At 35.4% G+C, this 25,544-nt stretch overlaps 5 protein-coding genes across 14 annotated transcripts in view; 2 read left to right on the top strand and 3 right to left on the bottom strand.

Annotated features, from left to right (window-relative positions):
• Positions 1–10,152, bottom strand: part of LOC105459589 (regulatory-associated protein of mTOR-like) — a 12,815-nt gene extending 2,663 nt beyond the window's left edge. The window contains exons 1-23 of the mRNA XM_011705749.1: positions 10,061–10,152; positions 9,670–9,827; positions 9,266–9,422; positions 8,599–9,183; positions 8,176–8,466; positions 7,875–8,083; positions 5,324–5,584; positions 5,067–5,169; positions 3,848–4,089; positions 3,617–3,763; positions 3,346–3,521; positions 3,179–3,238; positions 2,978–3,078; positions 2,769–2,902; positions 2,255–2,638; positions 2,082–2,156; positions 1,726–1,983; positions 1,411–1,554; positions 1,072–1,330; positions 925–966; positions 582–727; positions 412–509; positions 225–333 (exon numbers count right to left, since the gene is read on the bottom strand). Of these exons, the coding sequence (XP_011704051.1) occupies positions 225–333; positions 412–509; positions 582–727; positions 925–966; positions 1,072–1,330; positions 1,411–1,554; positions 1,726–1,983; positions 2,082–2,156; positions 2,255–2,638; positions 2,769–2,902; positions 2,978–3,078; positions 3,179–3,238; positions 3,346–3,521; positions 3,617–3,763; positions 3,848–4,089; positions 5,067–5,169; positions 5,324–5,584; positions 7,875–8,083; positions 8,176–8,466; positions 8,599–9,183; positions 9,266–9,422; positions 9,670–9,827; positions 10,061–10,118 (4,197 nt within the window). The 5' untranslated portion in view covers positions 10,119–10,152. The remainder of the gene's footprint in view (positions 1–224; positions 334–411; positions 510–581; positions 728–924; positions 967–1,071; positions 1,331–1,410; positions 1,555–1,725; positions 1,984–2,081; positions 2,157–2,254; positions 2,639–2,768; positions 2,903–2,977; positions 3,079–3,178; positions 3,239–3,345; positions 3,522–3,616; positions 3,764–3,847; positions 4,090–5,066; positions 5,170–5,323; positions 5,585–7,874; positions 8,084–8,175; positions 8,467–8,598; positions 9,184–9,265; positions 9,423–9,669; positions 9,828–10,060) is intronic.
• A 96-nt stretch (positions 10,153–10,248) lies between these two features.
• LOC105459571 (malonyl-CoA decarboxylase, mitochondrial-like) lies at positions 10,249–13,927 on the top strand. 5 transcript variants are annotated; one of them, XR_975698.1, is made up of 12 exons: positions 10,249–10,427; positions 10,692–10,848; positions 10,947–11,087; positions 11,348–11,488; positions 11,679–11,831; positions 11,934–12,087; positions 12,201–12,340; positions 12,463–12,598; positions 12,669–12,881; positions 13,027–13,132; positions 13,224–13,493; positions 13,722–13,927. XR_975698.1 is itself a non-coding variant. In XM_011705718.1 (11 exons), exons 1-11 carry the CDS (start codon positions 10,252–10,254, stop codon positions 13,345–13,347), a joined length of 1,641 nt encoding a protein of 546 aa, XP_011704020.1. In that variant the 5' UTR covers positions 10,249–10,251; the 3' UTR covers positions 13,348–13,927. The 5 variants fall into 5 exon arrangements, 4 of the variants coding, with proteins under 4 accessions (XP_011704020.1, XP_011704021.1, XP_011704022.1 ...); XM_011705718.1 differs by having other exon boundaries at positions 13,224–13,927; XM_011705719.1 differs by lacking the exon at positions 13,722–13,927 and having other exon boundaries at positions 13,202–13,309.
• LOC105459572 (CCR4-NOT transcription complex subunit 2) lies at positions 13,529–18,427 on the bottom strand. 3 transcript variants are annotated; one of them, XM_011705723.1, is made up of 9 exons: positions 17,895–18,427; positions 16,951–17,015; positions 16,359–16,866; positions 16,041–16,267; positions 15,459–15,698; positions 15,113–15,374; positions 14,244–14,351; positions 13,923–14,148; positions 13,529–13,635 (listed from the first exon to the last, which is right to left on the bottom strand). In XM_011705723.1, exons 3-8 carry the CDS (start codon positions 16,682–16,684, stop codon positions 13,929–13,931), a joined length of 1,383 nt encoding a protein of 460 aa, XP_011704025.1. In that variant the 5' UTR covers positions 16,685–16,866; positions 16,951–17,015; positions 17,895–18,427; the 3' UTR covers positions 13,529–13,635; positions 13,923–13,928. The 3 variants fall into 3 exon arrangements, with proteins under 3 accessions (XP_011704025.1, XP_011704027.1, XP_011704026.1); XM_011705725.1 differs by lacking the exon at positions 17,895–18,427 and adding an exon at positions 17,654–17,820; XM_011705724.1 differs by lacking the exon at positions 17,895–18,427 and adding an exon at positions 17,570–17,625.
• A 379-nt stretch (positions 18,428–18,806) lies between these two features.
• On the top strand, positions 18,807–22,004 carry LOC105459573 (protein MEMO1). The gene is made up of 8 exons (XM_011705726.1): positions 18,807–19,162; positions 19,761–19,842; positions 19,935–20,003; positions 20,343–20,455; positions 20,611–20,722; positions 20,895–21,114; positions 21,224–21,328; positions 21,423–22,004. Exons 1-8 carry the CDS (start codon positions 19,111–19,113, stop codon positions 21,558–21,560), a joined length of 891 nt encoding a protein of 296 aa, XP_011704028.1. The 5' UTR covers positions 18,807–19,110; the 3' UTR covers positions 21,561–22,004.
• Positions 22,005–23,163: 1,159 nt separating this feature from the next.
• LOC105459574 (activating signal cointegrator 1 complex subunit 3) overlaps positions 23,164–25,544 on the bottom strand; it is a 9,452-nt gene continuing 7,071 nt past the window's right edge. For 3 of the 4 annotated variants that reach the window (XM_011705727.1, XM_011705729.1, XM_011705728.1), the window contains exons 7-12: positions 24,911–25,402; positions 24,650–24,840; positions 24,412–24,574; positions 24,064–24,321; positions 23,610–23,955; positions 23,164–23,528 (exon numbers count right to left, since the gene is read on the bottom strand). In XM_011705727.1, the coding sequence (XP_011704029.1) occupies positions 23,440–23,528; positions 23,610–23,955; positions 24,064–24,321; positions 24,412–24,574; positions 24,650–24,840; positions 24,911–25,402 (1,539 nt within the window). In that variant the 3' untranslated portion in view covers positions 23,164–23,439. Of the gene's footprint in view, positions 23,529–23,609; positions 23,979–24,063; positions 24,322–24,411; positions 24,575–24,649; positions 24,841–24,910; positions 25,403–25,544 lie in introns of those variants that run through there. The other variant, XM_011705730.1, reaches the window with a different exon arrangement.

Here is a 25,544-nt window from a genome sequence, read left to right as displayed (position 1 = left end):
AGATGTGTATAAGAGACAGGTGCGTGCGTGTGTGTGTGTGTGTGTGTACACATGAGTGATTCTTCGTGATTATCAATATTTCAATGGGTACTTGAAATATCTTCTCTTATTTATTGTAACTTAAAAAATAAAATTTAAACCATTTATGTCATAATCTTGTCTTGGACACCCTCCGTTAAAAAAGTTAACATCAAATAAATAAATCAAGAGCAATTGATTCTTACTGTATTAGGAACAGGTTTTCTCGAACGACTACCGTGCGATAAAACTCTGGAAGAAGAACGCAACAAATCCGTTCCAGAGTTGACAGTCGTTGGTGGTGATTCTCCTTTGCTGAACGGTAAACATATAAAAGGAATTGTTAAAGATAAAATAAAAATTACATCTTGTACAAAGTAAATCTTGACCAACCTTAAATAACCAGTCCGATTTGACGGAGACGGCGGAAGAGACAGTGACGAAGAGATTTTCGTTTCAATTACCTCTTTAGGGGTGGAAGATGCTTTCACCTGAAATTTTTATATTTTGTATGACAAAAATTATATTTCCCCAAATTCTAACGCTTAAAGATAAATCAATACCTTATTACGAATATGATTGGTAACTTTTTGAGACATAGCAGCGACCACCGGATGAGGATCATTGTCGAGATTACACAATCCATGCCATAATTTCATATATACACTGCCATAGGAGAGACTCGGTAAGTTTCCAAGAGAACTATGACCTGCGATGAATTTTACAAAAATTCATATAAAACGTCGCTGTCGTAGAGTTATTTTAATAAATAAGAAAAAAGAAAAAAATGTTGCTATTATACAAAGCCTGTGCAAAAAGCACTCTATCGGTGAAAATTGCACAGTTGCAAAAACAAAAAGCAATAACTATATATGAACATGCAATGAAACTTCCAATCATTATTACCAAGTGACTCGCAAGGTTTCCTCACGAACTCCCAATTATTACCTGACACACGAAAGAATCAATGCAGATAACTATTTGATTCAGTGCTCAGACAGAAAATATTAATTGACTTTTCTTTGGCTTTTCTCAAAAATCGGTATTCCTTACCTAAACTGCTAATGGACGACGAAGACGATACCCTTTTGATTCGATCCTGCGGTCCAAACCCATCGGTCATATCTATGGTGTATGTATTGTTAGGGGATAACATTTTCAATCTGTCGCGCGAGCTAATACGTCTCATACCGCTGAATGGGGATAAAGTTTCTACGACGAGATCCTTTCGACTGTTCTCCTCGGCCATGGCAAGAGTAACGAAGGAATTTTCGAAATGTAACACCATCCACTGGAGAGCCACAACTAATTCCTGCAGAGACAATTTCGTAATAATTTGTCAGCAATTTGCCACTGTTTCCACCAATTCTATAGATTGCAATCTTGACTTACTTTCCTAACTAATGGACACATATCGTGAGAAACTGTATTAATAAGTGTCATTGCGATAATTTGATCGATATTATTTGCATGCTCGCTTCTGGTTGTAACACTGTTTACAAATGTGCCCAATGCATATACGCTAGCTGCTCGGACCTGTACATCAAACAACAATATTCCTTTATAATTTTCAAGTTTATATATATATATATATATATATATATATACACATATATATATATATATTATATATAAAATATATCGACACAAAATAATTGAAAATATTCGCATGTGTAAAAAAAAAAAAAAAAAAAACAATCATGTAACCTCTGGAACAGGATCCTTTAATAAGGTGAATAATTTTTCATGAGCAATGTCCCTCACGCCGCACCATCTCGCCTTATCGAAATTATGCCAAAGTCGTGCTAGACACAAGCAAAGCCATTGTCGTAGCAAAGAATTTGTATCTCCTAATTGTTCCAAGCATATTGAAACCAGACTGCCCTGATTTGCGGCTACTTGACCTGGTCGGTAATCGTTTACGATACTTGCCAATACAAACGCGGCTAATGTCCTATGCTCACTCTGAAATCATTATTAAACGTACTTTCGTTACGAGAAACTTTAGCCGTTGTAGACCGGGCGTAGTTACCGGATAAGATTAAATATAACGTATAAGCTACCGGGATAGAAGTATCCTGCAGCACTGACAAGAAATATTTATGACCGCCATCGCGCACAAGGTCTGCTTGGCAAGTCTGCAATTGAGAAACATATTTAAAATTAGAGAATTTATACATACGAAGCATAGCGTAACAGTGTATGGGGATAATAATGCGGAAGTACGGACACTCACATTATCCACCGCTAAAATCTTTGCCCATATAAAAACGAGCAGGGGCCGCAGTTCTCTGGCATTGCTTTGTAATAATTTTAAAACATATGGAAAGATGCCGACGCTGAGTGCTAGGTTCACAGCCCACGGACCGAGGTCAAGAAAACGTCCTAATAGCTCTAACGCTCTTAGTCTATGAACTTGACTCAATAGCACTTGGAGGACAATTGGAAGCTGCTCAGGTGGACTGCGATTTTTTGATCCCAAATTAAGCCATACTTGGAAAGCTGTAAGTTGATCTTCGAAAAATGACGAATGCACGTATCGGTCTTCATTTTCCAGAACCGTTGGCAATTGTGCCAAGCATAGGTCAAGCGCCATGTCCCAAGCTTGCCACATACGATGCTAAAAATATGATATGCAAATTTATATCTCTTATTCAAATTTAAGAGCAAGCGATAATTGAAAATTTTAGCATGTAAATGTTATAGTAAAGAAATTCTTTTATGTTTAAAGATAACAAGTCAATGTAAACCTGATAAGTCGGCGGCAATTTCGGGGAAGAAACTGGCGTGCAATCGTAAGAACGAAGTATCCTCTCCGCTAGTAAGAAATTTCTGAAGAGACTGGCAACCAACAGATCTTGTCTAAATAATCTTTGAAACAAATCTATGGAATATTTTTATAATTATTATAGTTATACTTTTATTTTGCGTCAATAAACTTGCAACTCAAATGTCTTACCTCTTGGTAAAGTATTCCACGCTATCGTGTCGGTAATGGCGGTAAATATCCAATTAAGCTCGCCTAGCATTGTCCTTCTATCGGTCAACTGTCCGGGAATTCTAAAAAAACGTGTGTATCAAGATATTAATAAATTAATAAACTATTTCTCTCTACAAAAAATAATAAAATTTAATAAGTTTAATATAATGTTAATAATACTTGTCAATGAGATCAAGCGATATGTTGGGAACCAATTTGGATGTAGGCTGCATAGCAAACCTATGTAAAAGAAATAAATTTATATATACATACATGTTTACTTATATACAAGATATATATGTATTGGATACTCATAGATATCTTTTGTTTACGCCAGAAATTCTTACCAGCGTATTGCAATTTTTATGGGCGTAGTGAGGCATGACGTAAATATATCTGCAGGTAGATTCGGGTTCATAGGTAAAATCTGATTAGCCGCACATGCCGCTAGTTGGATACAATTCTTATAACATGGTGCTGCAGGACATACCACCCCGGTTGTGCGATTTTGCTGCTTTTCCATCTGTAAGGAATAATTTCATTCAATAATTACATGTTTTGTTAAAACCTTTTAAACACTTAAAACCTTTAAGCAAATTTATGTATCCTCCTTTTTACCTCATACTCCTTTTCGTGTTGGTCTGCAAATTGCTGGAAAGATTCTACTATAATCCCAGCATTGGAACAATCGTATACATAAATACTAGGTGCACCCATCCAAGTCTGCAAGTCGTACACTGACAATGGAATGTATTGTGTATATGTCTATAAAAGTAGATTGTTGTCAATATATAAATATTGCATCGGACGTGATGGATATAAATTCATTTATCCTGAGTTTATACTGACCCTATTAAATACCCATATTTCACCATTAGTAGTAGGTTTGGGCACTCCATGACCATTATAGTGAAACAGAACTCTTTCTTCTTTGGCATTTCGCCTCAAGGATGTACATAATTTTTTAACTTCCTCGACGGTTGGATCTAAACTTTGTTTATAGCGAGCTCTTGGCTGCCATCGTTCATATTGTTTTTGCAAATTTGAACCTATAGTCTCGAGAGCTTTTTGAGGACTCACCGATAAAGGATCTGAAATAATATCAGTTGATAATTTTGCATCCAATTTATCATAAAATTATAGAATAATGTTGGGAAAATATGTTTGTCATAATTTATACAAGTTTAAGCAATATATTGTTTAATAGCAGTCATTATCTGTGATTGTTACTTTGTAAGGAAACGAAAAGTCTCATTCTATATAAATGCTTCATTTTATATATATATATATATATATATATATATATATGTATATATATATTGATATGATAAATGTTAAAGTTTTTTTGTTTATAAGTACGCTTCTATTTTACATTACAGTATTATAATTATAACATAATAATTACAGAAATACAAACTAATTCTAATTTATATTTTATGCAGAAATATATTTTATATAGTATAAAGACCAATTATATCATACACTCAGTCTTAGACTCAATTTTTCTTATTAACTTGTGGCTTAGACTTAACCTAATAATGTAAAATTGTGTTTTGCTATAAGTAATCAATCATTAAACTGATAGTTCTGCAATTTTAAAATTACAACTATAAAACTATCAGTTTAATGATAAGATTTAGGTTAGTTTAACCTAAATGACAAGTTAACAGAAAATGAAAAACCAAAACTTAATATGTAAATTTTAATAAGTAAAATATCAAATTTGAATGTTTCTTTTATGAATCTGCCTCTACGTGTCAATATGTAATACTTAATCTTTTTAAATTTCTCTTCTCATATCAGTTAATATTTTTGTCTTACTAGTTAGTTGCACTAGTAAGAAAAGCTTTTAAACGATATTAATGTATTTGTAATTTATTATAAATTTTGACAAGATGAAAAGATCGCGCTGAAACGCGATAACATCCAGAGGATGCTCGTGGAGAAGCATCGTGGAGTATCGTGTATGTCGTGTCCAAGGCGAATCACTTGGCATTGATGGTAGCGATGGTACCGTACTACACACGCCTAACCTCAAAATCGCAATTACATAACTTAGCGAGATTACCTATCCAGCATTCGAGGCGAGCGCATGGTTGCGTCTTGACGATATCCGGGGGGTCAACGCCAACGTTCAGGCACAACACCAGAGCGACACTCACTGTTTTCATCTAAAAGAAAAAAACCCGCACACACACGTACGCACGGTAAGATATCTGGCCTAGATAAATCATAACTATGTTCCCGGTCGCGTTTAGCAATCGCGAAGCGAAGCGAGCGTCGAGAGCATGTCGCGCTGATTCGTACACACACGTACATACGTACCCGCTCCTTCATTCGCCAAGTCTGACTGATACAATTGACGTATTCGATCGTGGCATTGTGACGAGGCTTGCAGAATGCCAGCTGCATCTGCCAATCCTCCTCGTCGCCAGCACGCCTGGGCGACGCGTTAGCGTTGTTCTTACTCGGCGGCAATGACGGCGACGTCGGCGACGTCGGCGACGTCGGCAAGGTTGGCGACGACGCCTCGTGGCACGACCTCATCCTAGCATAGCTGACTGACATCGTGACCGCCGCCGCGCGTTGCGTTTACAGCACCACGTGTGAGAAACGCGCGCGCGCGCGCGCGCGCGTCCTCGACGTCAACGCACCCCGATAAACGAGAGCGTCGAATTACACGGTGTGCGCGCGTCAACAAACGTTCACCGTACGACCGCGGTGCAAAGACATCTCGATAGGGCGCGACTAGCCCAATTTACCGCACAAGTCGCCATGTTAATATTCTCTTCTCCTCGTCCGCGGAGAACGTCGCCATGAATCTTCCTTCCCTTTCCCCATCGGGCATGGCGTAAAAGAGATGTCTGAGAAAGTTTACCCCTTTTACAAAAATGTCCCTAGCAAAACGCTTTAAATCTGGACAAGAAACAACCACTTCTGATTGGTCCGCTATTTCTCAGCCCAATTCCCGCCTAATTAAATCTATTTTCGCGTTACTTTTTCATTTAAATACTATAATTAAAAACATTTTATAGGTATTAACAAGTAAATAAAATGCACATCCAATCATTTTATACAATATTAATTTGTTTGCAAAGTGATTCTGTGTTTTTATACGTGTTTCAACGTGTTTTAGGTTATAGTGGAGACTCTACAAGTCAGAGACGCAGCAGTAAGTATACAAATATATTTCTCTTTCTCTTTTGTTTTGCCGAACTATAGACCCTATACACATATACAAAGCGCGCGCTCGTGTCCTGCAGACTCTGTGATCATTAGAGGGTCTCTATGCGCAGATCGGTCAATAATTCAATGCCTGATTAAAACGCGCGCTGTTTTGCATTATGTCCTAATCAAATTAAAACCAGTTTAATTTGGAAAAATATATTACATTAATTTTAATAAGTGTTATATAATTGCATCATAATATATCAGTAAATATCACGAAAATCGTCTAAATGACGATAATGTAGAAAACGGTAGCAGTATGTCTGTTACCATTTTTCTTTATTAAAGATATAGCAGATATATGTATACTTACTCTTACGCCATACTACACTGCGATTATTTTATTTCCGGAATTAATTCCTCCAACTTTGCGTCTCATATACTTGATCCATAAAGGAATTCTATCTAAAACGATTATTTCACTTGAAATCAAACTCTTTTGTCTAAAAATCTACTTGTTAACAAATAATAAATACAATATAAGAGATGTATTCTTATGTAAAAAAAATTCTTAGTACGATAATGTAATTTTATTCTGCTTTTTAATAAAGCCTCTTCCCAGCGCACGCGCATGTATGTATGTACATGTTACATATATGCCATGTGTAAATATTACAAGTAAAATGTACTATTGTTCTCTCTCTTAAATTCATTACTACTGTATCGCGCACGTGCAAAATGTACAATCGCTAATAAATAACAAATCCAAAATAATAACAGGTGGCAAAGCATTAAAAGAGATGTAAGTTGAGATAATAATAAAACGAGATAATAAATCACTCGTTGCGACCTTAAAAAAATATCAAATTCTCCTATGTATCATGTTAAGAGCGACTCTAATACATCATTGCGTACTATATTCACAGCCTATATATATATATATATATATATATATACACACATATATATATACATATATATATACATACACATACACACACACACGCACGCACGCACGCACACGCACACGCACACACACCATCGTAACTTCCTCATTTATGTACAATCTCGATTTGATCGTTTGCCAATTATTGGAAATTATCGTGCAACGTTGTGTCTTCCTTCTCTTTCCTCGTTTTATAATCACTATTCATCCTCAAATCAAATTGCCCAGGATCTATTACCACACAACAGCATTCGACACTTCTTCACTAGTAGTATCGTTGAATTTGCTGATATTTTTGCTTGACGCATTACTCGTTTCCGCTTGCTCCTCGCAGAAACTTTGTTATAGTTTAGTGTTGCTTTTAAAACTGTTGCTTCTCTCATTCATGCATCACTGAAGTGTTTGTGGATTGTCGAGTGGTTTATATCCCTACCATAAACAGTTTATATATTAGTAACCGATCGATATGAATTATTTGCGATAGAAAGCAAAAAAGTTATCTGTCTTGGAAGAAATTTCGTATTTTTAATCAATTTAACTGAATTTTTTTTTCGTTTTATCAGATTAAAAATCTGCGCTAAGCAAGAGAAATTATCGAGATTGGCTAGAAAATAAAACAAAAGAAAAAAATACTACATTTGAAGGTAATAGAAAGATTAGATGGAGATGCATAGAGATCACATAGCTTTGCACAGCCTGTATGTTTCAGCGATTCATGCTGCCGTAATAGCGTATGTTTAACCGTTTGCTGTCAGGTCTTACAGTGTTATTAAACGAGTCGCGTAAACGTTCCGTAAACGTTTTATATTCCATCTCTGGATTACTTTGCCCAAAATCAAAGTCCGCGACTTCTATCGTGAATCTCGCTCTGCTCTGGATGTAATACGCCACACCAAACACTATCAGTACCACGGCAACAACCGAGCAAGAGACTGGCACTATAATAACCGACAACTGCGGTTTTGTTGTAACTGTAAGAACGTTAAATGCAAATATTATCGTAATTGCGACAATCCACATAAATTACGATACTTGATAAATATATCGCTGATAGGATATTTACCCTTATAAATATTGATCGTCAGTGGATAAATCTGTGTACTAACTTCGTTGCTTAGTATCATTAATATTGTGTAGACACTGGGCTCGAGAAAATAATGAATAATGGAAAAATTGCACAAGTGCATGTGTTCTACATTATCACACGTCTCATTTCCCGTTACATTGTACTTTCCACGGTGAAACTGAAGACACTTAGAAAACGGGCCCGATCCCTTGCAGGTCACATTCAAAGACAGCATGTCCCATGGTTGAATCCAATTTGTACCTTCCACAGAGATATTTGACACAGGAGCTAAAGATATGCATTTAAAAAAATTAAAAATATATACATTAATATTATAATATAATTTTTTTAAAAATCTCATTTAGTTATATTTAAATTAGAATGATTTTCCCGTAAAGGATTAATTGCCTTCTTACTAACCACGAACATGGATCTTTTTGTAAAAGTATCCATACGTTTTGTTCGGATCCGGAGGAATGAGAGATGTGTTTGAGCAAATATATGGCAATGATAAGTTGGCAATATCTATCGTGCTTGTATTAATTGGAAGTGCAGCTGTCGTAGATTTTATCGATGGGTTTGCACTCGTAACAGTTACTGGTAATGTTACGACTGAGACACGAGTCCCATTCGAATTTGCCATAGTAGTAGTAGTAGTAGTAGTAACATTTGGCGCGACTGTTGTCACGTTAACAGGTGCAGCTGTAGTTATAGGTGTCACAGTTGTGGTCGTTGATGTATCATATGAAGCAACCACTAAAGCTGCTATATCACGCGTTTCGCCAGGACTTGTAAAATTATAAACGAAAGCGAAATCATTTGTCTGACCGTAATATCTGCAGTCAATAAACCAATACGTCGATATCGCTGTGGCATTCTCTATTATAAAGTCGTAATCTCCCTTTCGCAAGTCCACCGTTAGTTTTGTCTCATTTGCAGAGGAGATATATTCTTCTGCTATGGTTTTATTAGCCTGTTTTATGGTTATATTACCATTAAGACATTCTGCAATTAAAACAGATAATAAAAATAAGATGTAATATTTCAAGGAAAAAAGCAAAAGTAAAATTTTATCAATAATGTTTACCAGAAATCTGAAATTCGATACGAGCACTTGTATCAGGCACCCAAATTATTGAGAGACTGCGATAATCGACTTTCAACTCCACCCTGTAGTCTCCAGGAGCATTGCCTTCACGTGGATAACTTATGCTCCAAAATGTTGTTGTATTTGGTGTTACTATCTAAAACATTAGAGTATATAAAATTCATAAGGTTAAATAATATTGTTAGCTGTAGACTCTGAATGTTTAGGAATTTCTCTTATGTCAAAGAATAAGTAAAACAGCTGAATATGATCAAAATTAATAATGACTACTTTTAGCAGGAAAAGCATCTTAGTAGACGTTTTGTGCTACATGTAGTCAATTTCGAACAACAATTTGATTACTATAAACTAACATAACAAATGAAACATTTTGTAATTATAACCTCATATTGATATTTCATTCGCGAATTATCGCTCCATGCGTATTTGAATTTTCCTGTTGGTCGCTGGCCGTCTCTGTACAAATCCGCTCTAAAGGTAATCGTCCCACCTAGTACAACTGGTCCATCGTGTGACAGTTTAACATAATCCATGGCAGTAACTGAAACACGCATTCTCGATTAAGAACGCTGAACGATGATGCTACGTGCTCACCTATTGCAATCGACATGTATAAAGACAGACTGCAGATGCTGAGCTGCGGATATACAAAGAATAGGAACATCGATGTAACAATGACAACTCGATCGGACAGAATGCGGGAAACGTATTCCAAGTACAGTAACGTTACAATCAGACGCATTATATATATTATAATAAAGCACGCATTATCACCTTGTAAGAAACACCAAACACCCCAAAGGAGATGGCAATAAAAACGCGCCGTTTGCATTCTGTACGTTATTATTATCGAAGCGCGTCACATTCGCGATCGCTTTCTCTCTCTCTTTCAGATTTAATTACTCTGACATTCCTCGAGAAAAAAACACGTGACAATAATTTTTTAACGTGACAGTTTCTCAGTAATGCTCACTTGTCATTCTCTGACGTCGCCATTTTGCCCAGGGGATCCAAACTTGTATCGCGAAAAGGAGAGAACTCTTCCAAGAAGCGCTGCCAACCTTCGTCTGATTCCTTGCCGACCCCTTATTGCCAACTTGCTTGCCGCATGGGTAAACAACTGCAGCAGTTGTAGATATCGGTAAAATAGTCCGTGATTTTATCCAAGATATGACGTGTTTTTACCTACAGAGCAAGTCACACACGCGGGCTAAAGATCTGACAAGTCACATCAGCTGATGCATGTTTCAACGTATGATATGGGCTTGTTAGATACGTGACACTTGTTGAAAATCAAGTATCCCGCTCTCTAATTCGTTTCGTTATAATTGATAGCGCGGATATAATTGATTACGATGTTAAGGAAACTTTCCTTCGAGCTTCTACCAATTATTCGTTGTTGCAGACTCGCGACCACGTTGAAGCGCAACGTTAAACGCGAATATGGAACGTCATCCACTTTACGTGCCGGAGAAAACAGCGAGTTACACACATACGTGGACGAGGAATTGCGAGAAATTTTTAAATTCAAGGATACCAAGATCAGCAACTGGATCGTAGAGGTTACAAGTTATATTTCCCAACTGTACGATATAACGCGCAGTCTTTTTCTTTCTTTTCTCTCTCACAACATTGTATATCTAAAGGTATTTATTTACAGAACAAGGCACGTGCGCTGTGCGTTAGATATACCGAGAGCAATAAAGATAATCGCCAATGGATTTTACGTACGTTAGCTTCGCAGTATGCTGTACAGCACAACGCGATATGCCAAGTGGCCAAGAGATTAGTCTGCACTGAGGTATACTATTTTCCGTTTTCTTTAAGTTATAATTAGTTATCTGCGACGCTTTAATCAAATTGTGTATGTATATTCCAAATGTATCAATTTTATTTCAATATCGCCGCCATCAAACACATATTTTTAACATTATATACAAATGTATTTGCTTATAAATATATTTTTTTCTTTTCTTCTTCTGTTTTGAAAGAATACCCTTATTATAAATATCGTTCCTTATTAATTAAGTATCTATTTATATCCTAACTTTTTCATTATAGCCTGAAAATGAACGACAGATGATTGTCCATGAGAGAACTTTGAAAGATGTTCTTACACCTGCTTATCATTGGTTATTCATTATTATAGGAAGATTGCAGCATGGTGTCAAGTTCTTGGTTGACTTGAGAACTGATGTTCTGGTAAGCAACAACAAAAAATAATAAATGGTAGAAATAATAATAGAAAAACAGAATCTTTGCATATGGAATGGATGATTGTGGATGACATTGCGAGATCCAAATCTTAGTGTATAATAAAATGAAATTTGTTGTAGATATCAAGTTAAATTATTATTTTGATCGATTGTTTTTTTTTTTTTGTTGTTGTTAGGAACTAATGTCAGAAGTGAATGATGCAAGTGAAAGTATAGTAATACAGCAACTAAATCACACTCTGCGAGATTTGCTTTTACTCTGGTTTTCTGTGGGTTTCTTACACATGGAACGAATAACTTGGGAAAGTGCGTGCGATATATTGCAAAAAGTAATTACAGTTTCGATATTTTATATCTGCGATTACATTTATTTTCAATTTTTGTATTTTTTATTGCGTTCTCGTACTCATTCTTTATTCGCAAATTTCAAGGTTTCTGATTACGAGGCGATACATCCTATGAGAAATTGGTTGGATTTGAAACGCAGAGTTGGACCATATAGAAGATGTTACATATTTACACACCCATCCATGCCAAGAGAACCTATTGTTGTGTTGCATACAGCATTATGTGATGTTATACCAGGTTTTATGCAAAGAAATCTGTTGTTAAATTTTCAAAATAGAATTCTTTTATTGGAAAGAAAGAGAAACAAGAGTACCTAGTAAATCTTTTAATTCTTCTCAATGTTATTACAGATAGTGTAAAGGGTATTGACGAAGCTGAAACTAGAATTTTGGGAAGCGCAAAGAAATGTGTAACATTTCTTGAGGAAGATAAATCGAAAATAAAAGCAGCAATATTTTACTCTATAGTTTCTACTCAGAAAGGATTGCAGGTAATTGATTTGTAACGAAAATCTTAACTAATCAAATTTCAAGTTGACATGAATTACGTATATACTACAGCTTTGCGCTGTGGAAAACGTATATGTGGCTATAAAAAGATGTTTTTACGCAGGGGATTGAGCTTGGTAATTATTTGATAAAAAAAGTAGCTAGCGAAATCACAACTGAATTTCCAGCTGTACAACAATTGTCGAGCTTATCGCCGATACCAAATTTTAAGACTTGGCTATTTGATAAACTAAAACAAGGTAACTGCTAGCTATTGGAAAAAAAAAAAAAAAAATAGAAATTATGTGTATGTATTTGTGTGTTCCATAGACATGGCATTTATATTTACCACGCAAGAATATGAAATTGCAAAAGATATTTTACAAACAGAAAACGTGATATCAACCTTAAAAAAGATCCTGGGCACTTCGTTATGGACAGGAGACAAGCAACTGTCAGAATTTTTAAAAGAACCGCTTCTTCGAGCATGCGCTTGGTACTTGTATAAAGAAAAGAGACGCGGCTATGCTTTAAATGCAGTCGGTACGTGATATATCCCTATCGATATATTTTTCTTCTTTTATAAGCAATTGTGAATGCACAAATTATATAAATATATTTTTAAAGCGAAATGAATATTACGAGATAAATAATTCTCACCACAATTTGTATGTATTGTTTTGTGCAGCTAATTTCCATTTACGCAACGGAGCTGTGATGTGGCGAATAAATTGGATGGCTGATCCTTCGCCACGCGGAGTGGCAAATAGTTGCGGCATAATGGTCAACTATAGGTATATATCTGAAAATCGACTCAAATTAAATATTATATAATCAAGAAAAATATTAAGTTTTATAGACAGAATAAACTGCTTGTCTTAACAGATATTTCTTACAAGATTCTGAGAAAAACAGTCGGAATTACATTCAACATTTTGTCATAAATGCTACAGAAGATGTAATTAATCTCGCGACGCAAGTGGAAAAATTAAGAAATGTGTGTGCATGAAATGTAATTATAATATAAATTATAACATAATTATGAAGGCATGGAGAAGAGAAAATAATATCATAACTACGAGTGAAAGAATGTTATTACGGCTAACGTAATGATGACGATCGCGATAATGAATTGTAATCGATAGCGAGGCAAAGGTATATAATTTATTGATTAAAAAAAATTCTCTTTATTACTCTTCAAATTTTATGTTTTTATTAAAGATTATTAAATTTGTTCATTTATACAATAGCTGATTCGCTTCCAGCTTAAAGACAGCACAATGGTCTGCAGACAGGTCTAGAACAGATAATACAATCTCTATTATAATTCAAAGATTATCTCTCTATTGCTTCTTTTTTTTCTTTTCTTTTTTTTTTTTGCAGAAAAGATTGCATTCACAGAAAAGTATCATTCTCAAAGAGATAACAATCGGAAAGTGCAGTTATATTATGAAACGATATTGAAAGCACCGAACTTCTTTTCCGAAATTAACTTTTCATTGATACTTGAATCGAGTACGTTATTATGTGAGCGTCATGTGTAATATGTAAAAGAAAAAAGGAAATAAAATTGAGTACACACACCTGTAGTCAAGGCTGAGTTTGGTGAAAGTTCGAAGGAAGATGAGGTCTACTTTCTAGTTTTGCATAATCCAAATGGAATTCCTTAGCTACCTTTCTCCAGTTTTGCGCATCAAAATAATAATAAGTACCACGTTCATATGTCGACGTCTTTTCTACAATCCCCAAACCTGGTGCCTGCGTTATCCAAACTTTTTCCTCCATATGATATCGCCACTCTCTGCTGTACCTTCATATCACGTACAAAGAATTATATAAGCGTCACACATTATGCTAATTCTCCCAAGTATCAATCAATCAAAAATCAATTTTCTTTTTACTTACAGTTCCGCCGCAGCAGCTAATTGCAATACATCCCCAACATTTGTATAAAACATATAAAACAGTAGATCATCTTTATATCGATTTAGTTTAACTGGCGCTAGCTTATCCCTATAAAATAAATATAAGAAATTTAAATTTTTTGAAATAAATTATGCGCAATAATATATAAGATTATTCTACAAATTATGTAATTCTCTTTCGCGCGCACGCGCGCGTACATATACATACACACATTAAATCGGACACCTTGAATATCTCACATTTTTGATGGTACGAAAAAATGTTTCAGATGAAAGTTAAACGGCTTCGAGGAGAGCATTTTGGTCACGTCATTTTTTTTCTAGGTTGAGGCTCCAAAAAGATACAAGATCAGTTCTACTTTTTTAAATGAAATTATGATTTTCTTTATATATGATTCCTCTAATTATTACCAAAGTATGTCCTCCTCGAAGCCGTTTAACTTTCGTCTGAAACATCTTTTTGTATCATTAAAAATAAATGATATTCAAGGTGTTCGATTTAAGTCGACCATTCTGTATACATGCAAGGTGTACGATTTTAATTTTCCCAGACAAATATCTTGAAATGGGGAAATTAAAATGAGATACACACACATACACACGGTAATAACACAATCATTTTATTTCAATGTCAAATTAAAATTATTATTATATTATTCCATTTTTTTAAATATAGATAGATATAGATAAAAAAAAATGTTTTTTTAATATCTGCAACATTCAAATGATTTGATGAAAGCAGCTCATATATGTATTATACGATATATGTAGTTGACAAATATTATAGTTTTTACACACAGTGCAAACAGTTTCAATAATAAATTAAATAATGCTTTGGGAAATTAATACCTGATCGCGGCATTTATAAGATACTCTGGTGGTACGTGAAAATCTATATCCTGCGGTCGACATGGAGTTTCCGCCCAGGGACCACCAAAATTCTGATAAAGATTTTCTGGTGAATTCAAATTCAGTCCTAACGCAGTAAGATCTTGACCTAACGCCAGCGACACTAAATTCGGATCTGTCTCTGCCGCTCTGATAAACGTCAAAAGCCCAACCATACCGAATTGATCCTTCACCATACTTGCAGGTATGTTCGTCACCTTGCCTATGTGTATCCAATAATTACATATGTAAGAAAGCTCAATTAATTTAATCATGATACGTTTATCAAACAAATCTCTGATCTTACCATCGGGCGATGTTTGGATGCCTCTTTTAGAAGACTGAGATTTCTCAGATCCAGGTGCTCTATTGGCCTGTATCAAGTCCTGTCCGATTTCTGGACCAAGTCCTACAGGAATATTTTTATCAGACATGCTGCCACCGGGTGACGGACCTTCTCGATTTTGCGTTCCTGGTAATGCGGGAAAATCTTCCGAGCTCATGGTAAATTCGCTGGACTCGGATGTTGGTTGCTTTACCATTCCAACTGTAACACAAATGAAAATTATATCAGCAAAGTGATTTTAATATGATTATCTACATAAAATATTTGAAAAGGCCTAAAATACGTACGCACGCACGCACGCACTAAAACACATTATATTATTTTGAGATTTTAATATTTTAACCGAGTACGGTTGCTCGTCTTGCTTGAAATATAAAAGAAATTATGAAATGATGATTACAGAATTATGTAGAGAGCTCTCTAACCGAGAAGGAAAAAAATTGATATTCAAACCAAATATAATGTATTATAATATAAAGGATTATTTCACAATGTGTGTACTAAAAAAGGCTGCTTTTGCATTTATGTCTTCTTGGCACTAACCATAAGGCTGTTTCCCTGGCATGGGACTAGGTTGCGGCATGGAATCACCTTGACCTCTATTCGTTAAGGAGGGAAACTCCGAGAGATCTAACAGAGGTGGAGTACTCGTATCTCCACCGCCTCCACTCCCAAAAACAGAGTGGAAATTGTTAACCGCACCTTGAGATCCGTAATTGCGACTTGGAGGTATTCCAAAACTGCCCATACTACCCATTGGATTCGAAGCTCTACAATACAGATGGAGATGATTGCAGAGAGGGGAAGGGAGAAAGAGAGAAGAAAAAGGAGAAAAAAAAATGTAAAACGAGAAGCACTAACCCAAGAGCAGGCATTGTACGTCTGTCGGTAAAAGCTCTCTGCCCAAACAGTCCTCTACTGCCCATAGGAGAGAGTTGCTGCTGTTGCTGATGACTATTCTGTCCGCCGGCAGAACCCGACGCCCCAGGATAAACGTTAGTAGCGACTATCGCTGAATTGGCTGTATTTGAAGTGCTTGCAGACGAGCCTGAGAACATGCCCGAGGTAGGTGTGACATGACCCGCGAGGGCCACGGTACTCAAACCCCCCCCACCACCAGCTGCGCGTGAAGTAAGACTTGCGTTCGCAATACTGCGTGGTGGCTGTTCAAAGTTCAGGTTGGCCATAGCCCGGTGGCACTACTATTAAAAAAATGTTTTTGCCCGCAAGCAGGCACACCAAACACTTTTATTTCGCAAATTTGATTAGCACATCCACTTTTCTTTCTCTAGTACAACACTGGAAAACTCGATAATTTCATGGGATCGCCAATGATCCATGACAAGGACACGTAATAACCACTTGTAACCTGGAACAAGAAGAATTTCAATCAAGTCCTTGTTTAATGTAAACACTGACCAATGACTCAAAATGCACTGTCAATATTATTTACCTCCTTCTTCGCGCAGCGTCTCCGTGATAGTTACATTAAAATGCAGTGCAGAGTCGATAACACACCTAATAACAAGCAAAATAATTATTTTTGTAAGATATAACCTTCTAATGTTCAAAGGAGCCATTTATATAAATATATACGTGTGTGTGTGTGTGTGTGTGTGTGTGTGTGTACACGCACGCACGCACGCACACAGATATAAGTTTCTTACGTCTGACGCATACAGAAATAAATATTCTTACGGTAAGAATTCTGATTTTGCCTATGTAACGATTGTTGAGATTTGAATGTATAACGTGTCAACTTATCTATTGAATGTATTCGATCAATGTTTCACAGTAAACAGATCTTCATAATTGTCATGTTTATAATCATAATAAGTTATTACAGTGGATACCATTAACATATACTTTCGTCACATGTGAATCTATTACTTAACAACAATAATAACTCAACCGCGAAAAATTTATATTAAATCTAATGTTGACTACGCATCCAATCACGTCGAGTCTACTGTCCAGTGTCTCGGATGTTTAAAACAAAAAAAGTAAATCCAGAAATTCGCGACAGCTAACATGCGTATACGTGTAGGGTCGATCGCTAATGCTAGCTCTACCTTGTAGAAACATAACACACAATAAAGATGCTAACGTATACGTTCGTTCCTTCGTTCATTTCTCTCGAAAATTATGAGAAATACCTAAAGTCTGTCTGCAAACACACAGTCGCGAGTCGCCGCGCGTATCAAATAAACACAAGCAGCGCGGGCCAATCGACTCCAATCGTCTCCGCTATCGAAAGACAGATTGACAAGCACAAAGGGGGGAGGGGGAGAGAGAGAGAGAGGGAGAGGACGAGGGGACGAAAGGTTATACAGTGCACAAGACGTCAAAATAACATAAAAGAAAAGCGCAAGTTCCGCGCGGCGCGACAACAAGTACCTGGGACGAGCGCGGGGCACCGGCTGCGTATCACGAAGCGGCGAATTCCATCGTGTTCGTGATGATAAACAAAGTGGACGAATGTTAAAAAAAAAAAAAAAGAAAAACGTTCGCTCGCTCGCTCGTTCTCTCTCTCTCTCTCTCTCTCTCTCTCACGCGCGCGCGCGCGCGCGGAGACGTCGTCGATGTGCCTCTCGTTGTCGAGGTTGGTTGGTGATGTTGGTGTAGATGCACACGGCAAGGGGATCTCGCGCGATTCCGAACGGGCGGGCCAATATCGTCACTCGCGCTGCTTTTCTCTCTTTCGTGCGCGCGTTAAATCGCGGATACGCACGTGGACGTCGAGACGTGCGCCGATCAAAATCTCATATACATCACAGTGCCCTTCGGTAACAGGACCTACTGTTTTTTGTCACTCACAGTTTCACGAACTTAAACAACACTAGAGACGGCCGACCCGAGCATCTGCCATATTAATAATTTGCACAACCGTGCTCAAGCGAGTGACACTGATGAGATGCGGATCCCAAGTGCGCAGTGTGCGCACTGTGCGCGCTAAGTCGATCGACTCTCTCTCGGGAAGGTCCAAAGACTCCGAACTCCGAAGCACAACCGCGACTCGCGGGAGTGGTAATATACATTTCCATCCTCGATCGTGTGCATTTCGGATCATGGAAATATTACGCGTTACGTCGACGTAACGGCACTTTGACAAAACGCGAACAGTCTCGAATTTGACCGATCATTTCGTCGCAATTCTAGGGTTTTTCTCGACGATTCGGTGTATTACTCACAATTAAAGTCACTAGATATATTGAGTATTAAGGGAGAATTCACATTGGAGCTGCACCCTGGAACGCGCAGACTCGCACACCCGTGTGTGCATAAAGTGATTTTATATCTGGAAAGCGCCTTTGTGTTGCAGATTGCAAATCGGCCCTTCGTCAGTCGATTGCATATCGGATTTTAACATTCATCTATATCTATTGAATAATCTATGGAACACGACCAGTAGCCAAAGTTTTGTAATAACGTTTTATAAACATTTTACACTCGGTTAAAAAATATATATATATAATTTACTTTTATCTCGCTTGTGATCTCGCTGAGACTTTCACGCTAGATGAAGTGCCGTTGAATGCGTTGAACGCGAAGCTACGCAGAGTACGTACAAGACGACGCGATAGAAGAACGAAACGACGCGTTCGGCCCAAAAATGGCATTAATTAGGAGAGCCTCTCACGCTGGTAGTTGGTACTCGGATATTGGTAAGAGATCGAAAAATGCATTTTACTTTTTACTTATTCGCTCTTCCTCGCTCGTTGACATGATTGATTTTGTTTACTTGATAGAAAATCTTGATAGAATAGACTTTCATCAATATTTTCAATTGTAAATTCACATTTTAATAAATTTTATTTTAATACGAATTTATCAAATTTATTAATTGATTGTGTGCATAGAACTATGATAATATAATACACAATTAAAGAAGTTAAAATTAAATTTGATGATTTGCTCTTGTAGAAATGCAAATATATACACACTACCCACTCATCCACCCGCACACACACACATACACACACACACACACACACACACTCTCTCTCTCTCTCTCTCCTTCCCTGCCTCCTTTTTTCCCTCTTTTTTTGTTTGTTTTCTTTTTTTCCTATACCTTATATCCCATATAATAATGTACACATGTGATATATATGATAAAAATATATTTAAAAAAAACTACTTGAAATAGGATGTATAAATTCTATAATTCTATAATTGTTGCATCAAACAGATGTCTATATACATATGTATTTATGTATAATTTTATTTTATATATTATCAAAGTCCAAACTCCACTTGTCATAGGTTCGGAATTGAGCAAGCAATTGGAAGGTTGGTTGAGCGCGGCTGACTTATCCCATGGACCTGCAAGAGCAATCATTGCTCCGTTAGTAATCATCCAATATATAATACATATTCTTCAAGTTTTATTAAAATACATACACATGTGTAAATACATAAAAATGTCTAATTTTACAGGCACGCAGGATATAGCTACTGCGGAGCATGTGCTGGTTTTGCTTATCGACAAATTAGTCCTGTAGTTGTGTAAGTGTAAATTATATTAACTATATTATTTTAGCATTTTACTAACAAGTATTTAGTTGTATTTTATAGTTGACATATATATATGTATATACATATACATAATTTATGTATCCTGGCTTATAACATCTATGTTATTTGTACATAATTTTGTTTTTGTAATAACGTAATCCTTATAAAAAGGAATATCAGTCTATACATATATCGCGATTGTTTAATAGTTGCAATGTAATTTTCAATGAAAATTTTCATCATCTAAAGTGTAGCTCTATAATATATAGTTTAGTTTGTAATTTTTCAAATTTCTCAGTCAAATGAACCGTGCAACGTGCTGTTATGCAGCCGTAGGATATTTATTCTAGGGCCTTCTCATCATGTGAGATTACCAGGTTGTGCCCTATCTTCGGCTTCCATTTACCGAACACCGTTATATGATCTACATATTGATCAACAAGGTGCTTATATGTAGATTTTGCTGCATATCTTGTATTATATTTTCTTATTTTAAAAAAAGTGTTTTGTTTACTGGAAAAAAATATTTGAAAGTGCGCTTGTTGCTGTATATTATCCTTGAAATAAATTCATTAAAAAGCATATAAATGTTTAATAGTGAGAAGAGAACTGGAAGAGACCGGTCATTTTGAATGCATGGATCTGAACACAGATGAAGAAGAGCATAGCATTGAGATGCAGTTGCCATTTATTGCTAAAGTTATGGAAGGGTATGTTGAGATATATAAATTAATTTCCACTTAAATCCATCAAAAATATTGAAAAGTTAGTTTGATAAAAAATTATAGCAAGTGAGGTTTACGCACTTTCTGTTTATTATTAAATAAGTATGGAAAATGATTATTTTGTTTATATGAGCCTGTGTATGTCTCATACATGTAGATTCAAGGATTCATTTACCATAATCCCAATTTTGGTGGGATCTTTGAGTCCAGAAAGAGAAGCGCTTTACGGGAGACTGTTAGCACCTTACATGGCTGATCCGCAAACATTGTTCGTCATTTCTTCAGATTTCTGTCACTGGGGACAACGTTTTCGCTATACTTACTACGATCGATCATGTGGACCTATACACAGATCTATCCAAAACCTCGATAAAATGGTATGTTTTAATGTCTTTTCTTTTCTTTGAGCAAGGACAGACAATCTCATTATGCATTATAAATGTAAAAATATTGCAACATCTAATAAACCTATGTTTATTAAATTAGGGTATGGACATTATAGAGACTTTGAATCCTCCAATGTTTACCGAGTATCTTAAGAAATATGGTAATACTATATGTGGCCGGCATCCAATTGGCGTTTTGTTGCAGGTAATATGAGAAAATTAAATGTCCACATTAAATAAGTGAGTTAGATTTTAATTCTTTTAACTAATACTGCTCTGTATTCTATCTTTGCACACAGGTAATTCACAGTCTTAAAGGAAATACAAATGGTCAAAGAATGAATCTGAAATTTTTGAAATATGCTCAAAGTAGTCAATGTAACAATATGAATGACAGTTCTGTCAGTTATGCTAGTGCTTCCTTAGTTCTTGAGTGATAACTATACAATTCAAGTATGGTCATTGGCCAGTCTGAACATAAACATTTTTTTCTTAAAGTGGAATGATGTTTAACATGACAGTAAACTTCTATAATCATTAAACGAGATTAGGCTGAATGTTGAGATTTTATAATGCAAGAGAAGATATTGAATTTATTTTAACTGCTGCAATTTCTAATATTATTTGTATTACATGACTACGCGATGGGTATTGGGACAAATATCAATTCTTGCGCTACATTTAACAAATAGAGATGTACTATTATTATCAAAATTTTTGCATAAATGCATTTCGGTTTATTACTTACAAGAGATATATTCAGTACTTCCAGATTTCATGTGTATAGGAAGGAGCTTAAATATTTCTTTGCTTTGATTCTCGATAAATCTTTTAGAATTAATAGCAAAGTGTGTTTCATCTATACTTTTGAAAAAAAAAAACAGATTTCAAACTATTGGCAAAGAAGAGAATGTTGTTGACACTTTCAAATAAGAAATTTAAAAACTAGATATATTATAATTGGTAACTTATACCTAAATTTAAATGTATTATTTGTCTTAGAAATAACGTAATTTTCGTGGTGCTCAAAAATTCTGTTATGTTTAGGCTATGAATTGTGAAATAATTTTAAAATTGTTTTTAGATTGGCATTGAGATTAATTTAGACTAGAATTACGAAAATATCTGTTTTAAAGATAATGCTTGCTATTTGAACTACATAATATTTTAATAATATTATACTTTTTAAATGTTTCATATGAGGACATAAGACTATTAAATCCCTAGTTTTCAAAATTAAATATAATTAATATAACACACAAAGCAAAAGTTTAATTATTTCGGTATTTTATTATGATTCAAATTAAATTAAATGTGTTACTAGGTTACTAGGTTCTCATATATATTTTGTAAAGTCTCTTCAATGCTCATAGTATGAACAATCTGTATTATAATCGATACGAGAATTTTGAACTCTAGGATGTAAAATACACGCGCGCGCGCTCACACACACACACACACACACACACAATTTTTTCTTTTCATACAAAGCAATGGAACGATCTCATATCCTTCCTATTCTATAATCTATTGTTATCTAAGCATAGAGGGGAGAAAGGAGAAATAAACCGAACTAATATTATATTTACTGTAACACGATGTAAATTTGAGAAAGGGTCAGTATATATATATATATATATATATATATATAATCTAAATGTGTACAATAATTTTAATTTCTAATGTTACTTTTTTTATGTATTACAAACTTCTCCATCGAACAATATATTTCTCGAGTAAGTGATTTTAGATATAGAATCCTTTCGCTAAAACATTAATTAAACAAATGATATACAGCAATCAATTCATTTCGTAGTAAGAGAACTCGTTTGTGACAAAAATATTGTACGAAATCATACAACTGATCCTGCACGTGTTGCTTTTTCTATCTTTATATACCGAGGTAATAAGGTTTATATTTGTATGAAAAAAAAAAAAAAAATAATCCATATATATATATATATATATATATATATATATATATGTATATATATATATATATATTTCATAGACGTGTAATAAAATTACGTGAAGAAAAATATACAAGCTCGCTCTCTCTATTTCTCTTCTGTACAACGCGATAAATATCTCATAGTTATGTCCGTGTTTATAACAAATTTCATCTCATCCCCCCCCTCTCTCTCTCTCTCGCTAATTTCCTCTCAATGTATACATTAACAATCTTATAAACTCTCTTTTTCTTTCCTTTTTCATATTAACGTTATAGAAAGACTAAAAGACTATCAATTAAATACAATATCACCTGCTGTGTTCAGTCTTAGGTTTGGTCTCCGTATTTGATTACTGTTTAAATATTTAGCATGTTACATCTAAACAAATACTGTACTGTTGATCCAGTCCCATGTAGCAATCAGAGATCAAGTAGAACGCCAACTTTGTCGTTCCTAAAATAAATGTTCAAATTTTTATTTTAAGAAACTTTATAAAAAGTACGAGACACGCGTTACAAAAGTTGATAAGCTTACCCAAACTGTTAGGTGTAGTAAATTGCAATTGATGATATCTCAGCTGATTATTTATACCAGATACCCTCTTTAGAGCCCACAATTCTCTATTTTGAATGTCGCCTAGTACCAAGAACCAGCTTTCATCCTTTCCTTTTAAAAACATTGGACAATGTGCTTTTAAAGTTTTGGAATTATTCATTCTTTTTAATCCAATGATTAATGTATGCTCCTCATTCCGTCGAACAGGTACGTAATCATCGTTCTTCAGCTTCAACATTTGCTTCTTTTCAACGTTGATATCCCAAGAATTTTCCAACATTAAATCAACGGATATTCTCGGCATGTTTCTAATTACTTGTTGTATCTAAATAGAAAATAGGGATTCTCCTAAATTTTTTAATATGAATTTAACAAAATCCTTTTTATAGAATATCCTTTTATGGAACAATATCTTTTTTAATTTTTCTATTACCTCATGTATTTGGTCTACCCGATAATTTTCACGTAAAACCTTTTCAAGTTTATTATAATTGTCGCATGTGACGGAACACAATATTGGAAGAGCTCTCGATAACGATGAAAATAAGTGCAAATCTTCCTTCCTTATATATGGTAATGTCGTTATTGCAGATTCATCTATCCATCGTGCTTGCACAATCATTTGAAACAGTTGCATTATCCTTAATGTGCTCGTTAACCATCCGCGTTCCGCGACTGTGTCGATCATTGCCTAAAAAGATTTTTCTCTCGTCAGTAACCGAGTCTAAATGTACATATAAAAGGCATTATTATGCATTTTATATATCAATCTTATTCATACCTGTATTATTCTGATTGCTTGATCGAGCACTGATTTCAAATCAGTGATATAATCGGTGCAAGGTAATGATAGCCTTGAGAAATGTGCTTGCAGTAAGAGAAATGCTTTTGTATGTGGAGAATCGTACTGATTTGCAGGGTAACGGCACAGTTTCGCTAGTTCCCTGTTGAACATTCACGCTTATAGAAAAAAAAATAATAAAAGAAAAAAAAAAGATCGAAGGAAGCGAATGACTTACTCATTCAATAATTCCTCGTTATGTCTCACAGGTAATTCATTATATTCATGCGAGTCGCAGAGTATACGTAAGTACTGATCTAACGTAAAGTTCTCCTGTAGCGATTGCGTAAACATCAACATCGTATTATGCGACAGATAATAGAATGACGCTATCTTACCCATCGGCAATGAAACTAGAGTTTGCACGTCCTAGATAAAATGATATTAAAGCGTTGTATATTAGTGTAAATAATGTAAATTATATTATGCTACTCATTACCTCATCGTAATCGATACAATGTGAATCCATTAATGATTTTACGGTGGTCTCTACCAATCTCGAGAGATATTCGTTGATACAGTGAGGCTCCAAGATATCCAGATCGTAATATTGCGGATTTTTCATCAATCTTCGAAAATAATACGTCCATGTTAAGTAATCGAGAAACTCTTGTTTGTTCTTGATGGTACCGGCAACGATCTCGGCATTAATATGATCGGGTAACACTGTCATAAGACTCGATTCCACGGGGAATGGTTCATATAGAAATTTTTTGTAGAAATTCTTCTTCAAGTCATGCACAAGAACGACCGCCACACCGGAGTTATCGAACTGCGGTCTGCCAGCACGACCCATCATTTGAAGAACGTCCGTTATCGGCATATCTACGTAACGCTTCAATTTGCCATCGTAATATTCCGTACCCTTTATCACCACTAGATGAGCGGGGAAATTAACACCCCAGGCCAAAGTGGCCGTAGTGATTAGTACCTATTAATTAATAAATGATTAATACAATCGTATTCATATATCGTATGCATGATAATCACCTTTATAATGCTTTTCGAAACTGTGTAACTATGCAAGAAAATTGATAAATCTATTGTTTCTGTGTGTGTGTGTGTGTGTGTGT

The sequence above is a fragment of the Wasmannia auropunctata genome, unplaced genomic scaffold, assembly GCF_000956235.1.
Source record: "Wasmannia auropunctata unplaced genomic scaffold, wasmannia.A_1.0 LD334183.1, whole genome shotgun sequence".
Classification (NCBI taxonomy): Eukaryota; Metazoa; Arthropoda; class Insecta; order Hymenoptera; family Formicidae; genus Wasmannia; species Wasmannia auropunctata.
Note: the sequence above shows the minus strand (reverse complement) of the source record. Positions and strands in the feature narration are given on the sequence as shown.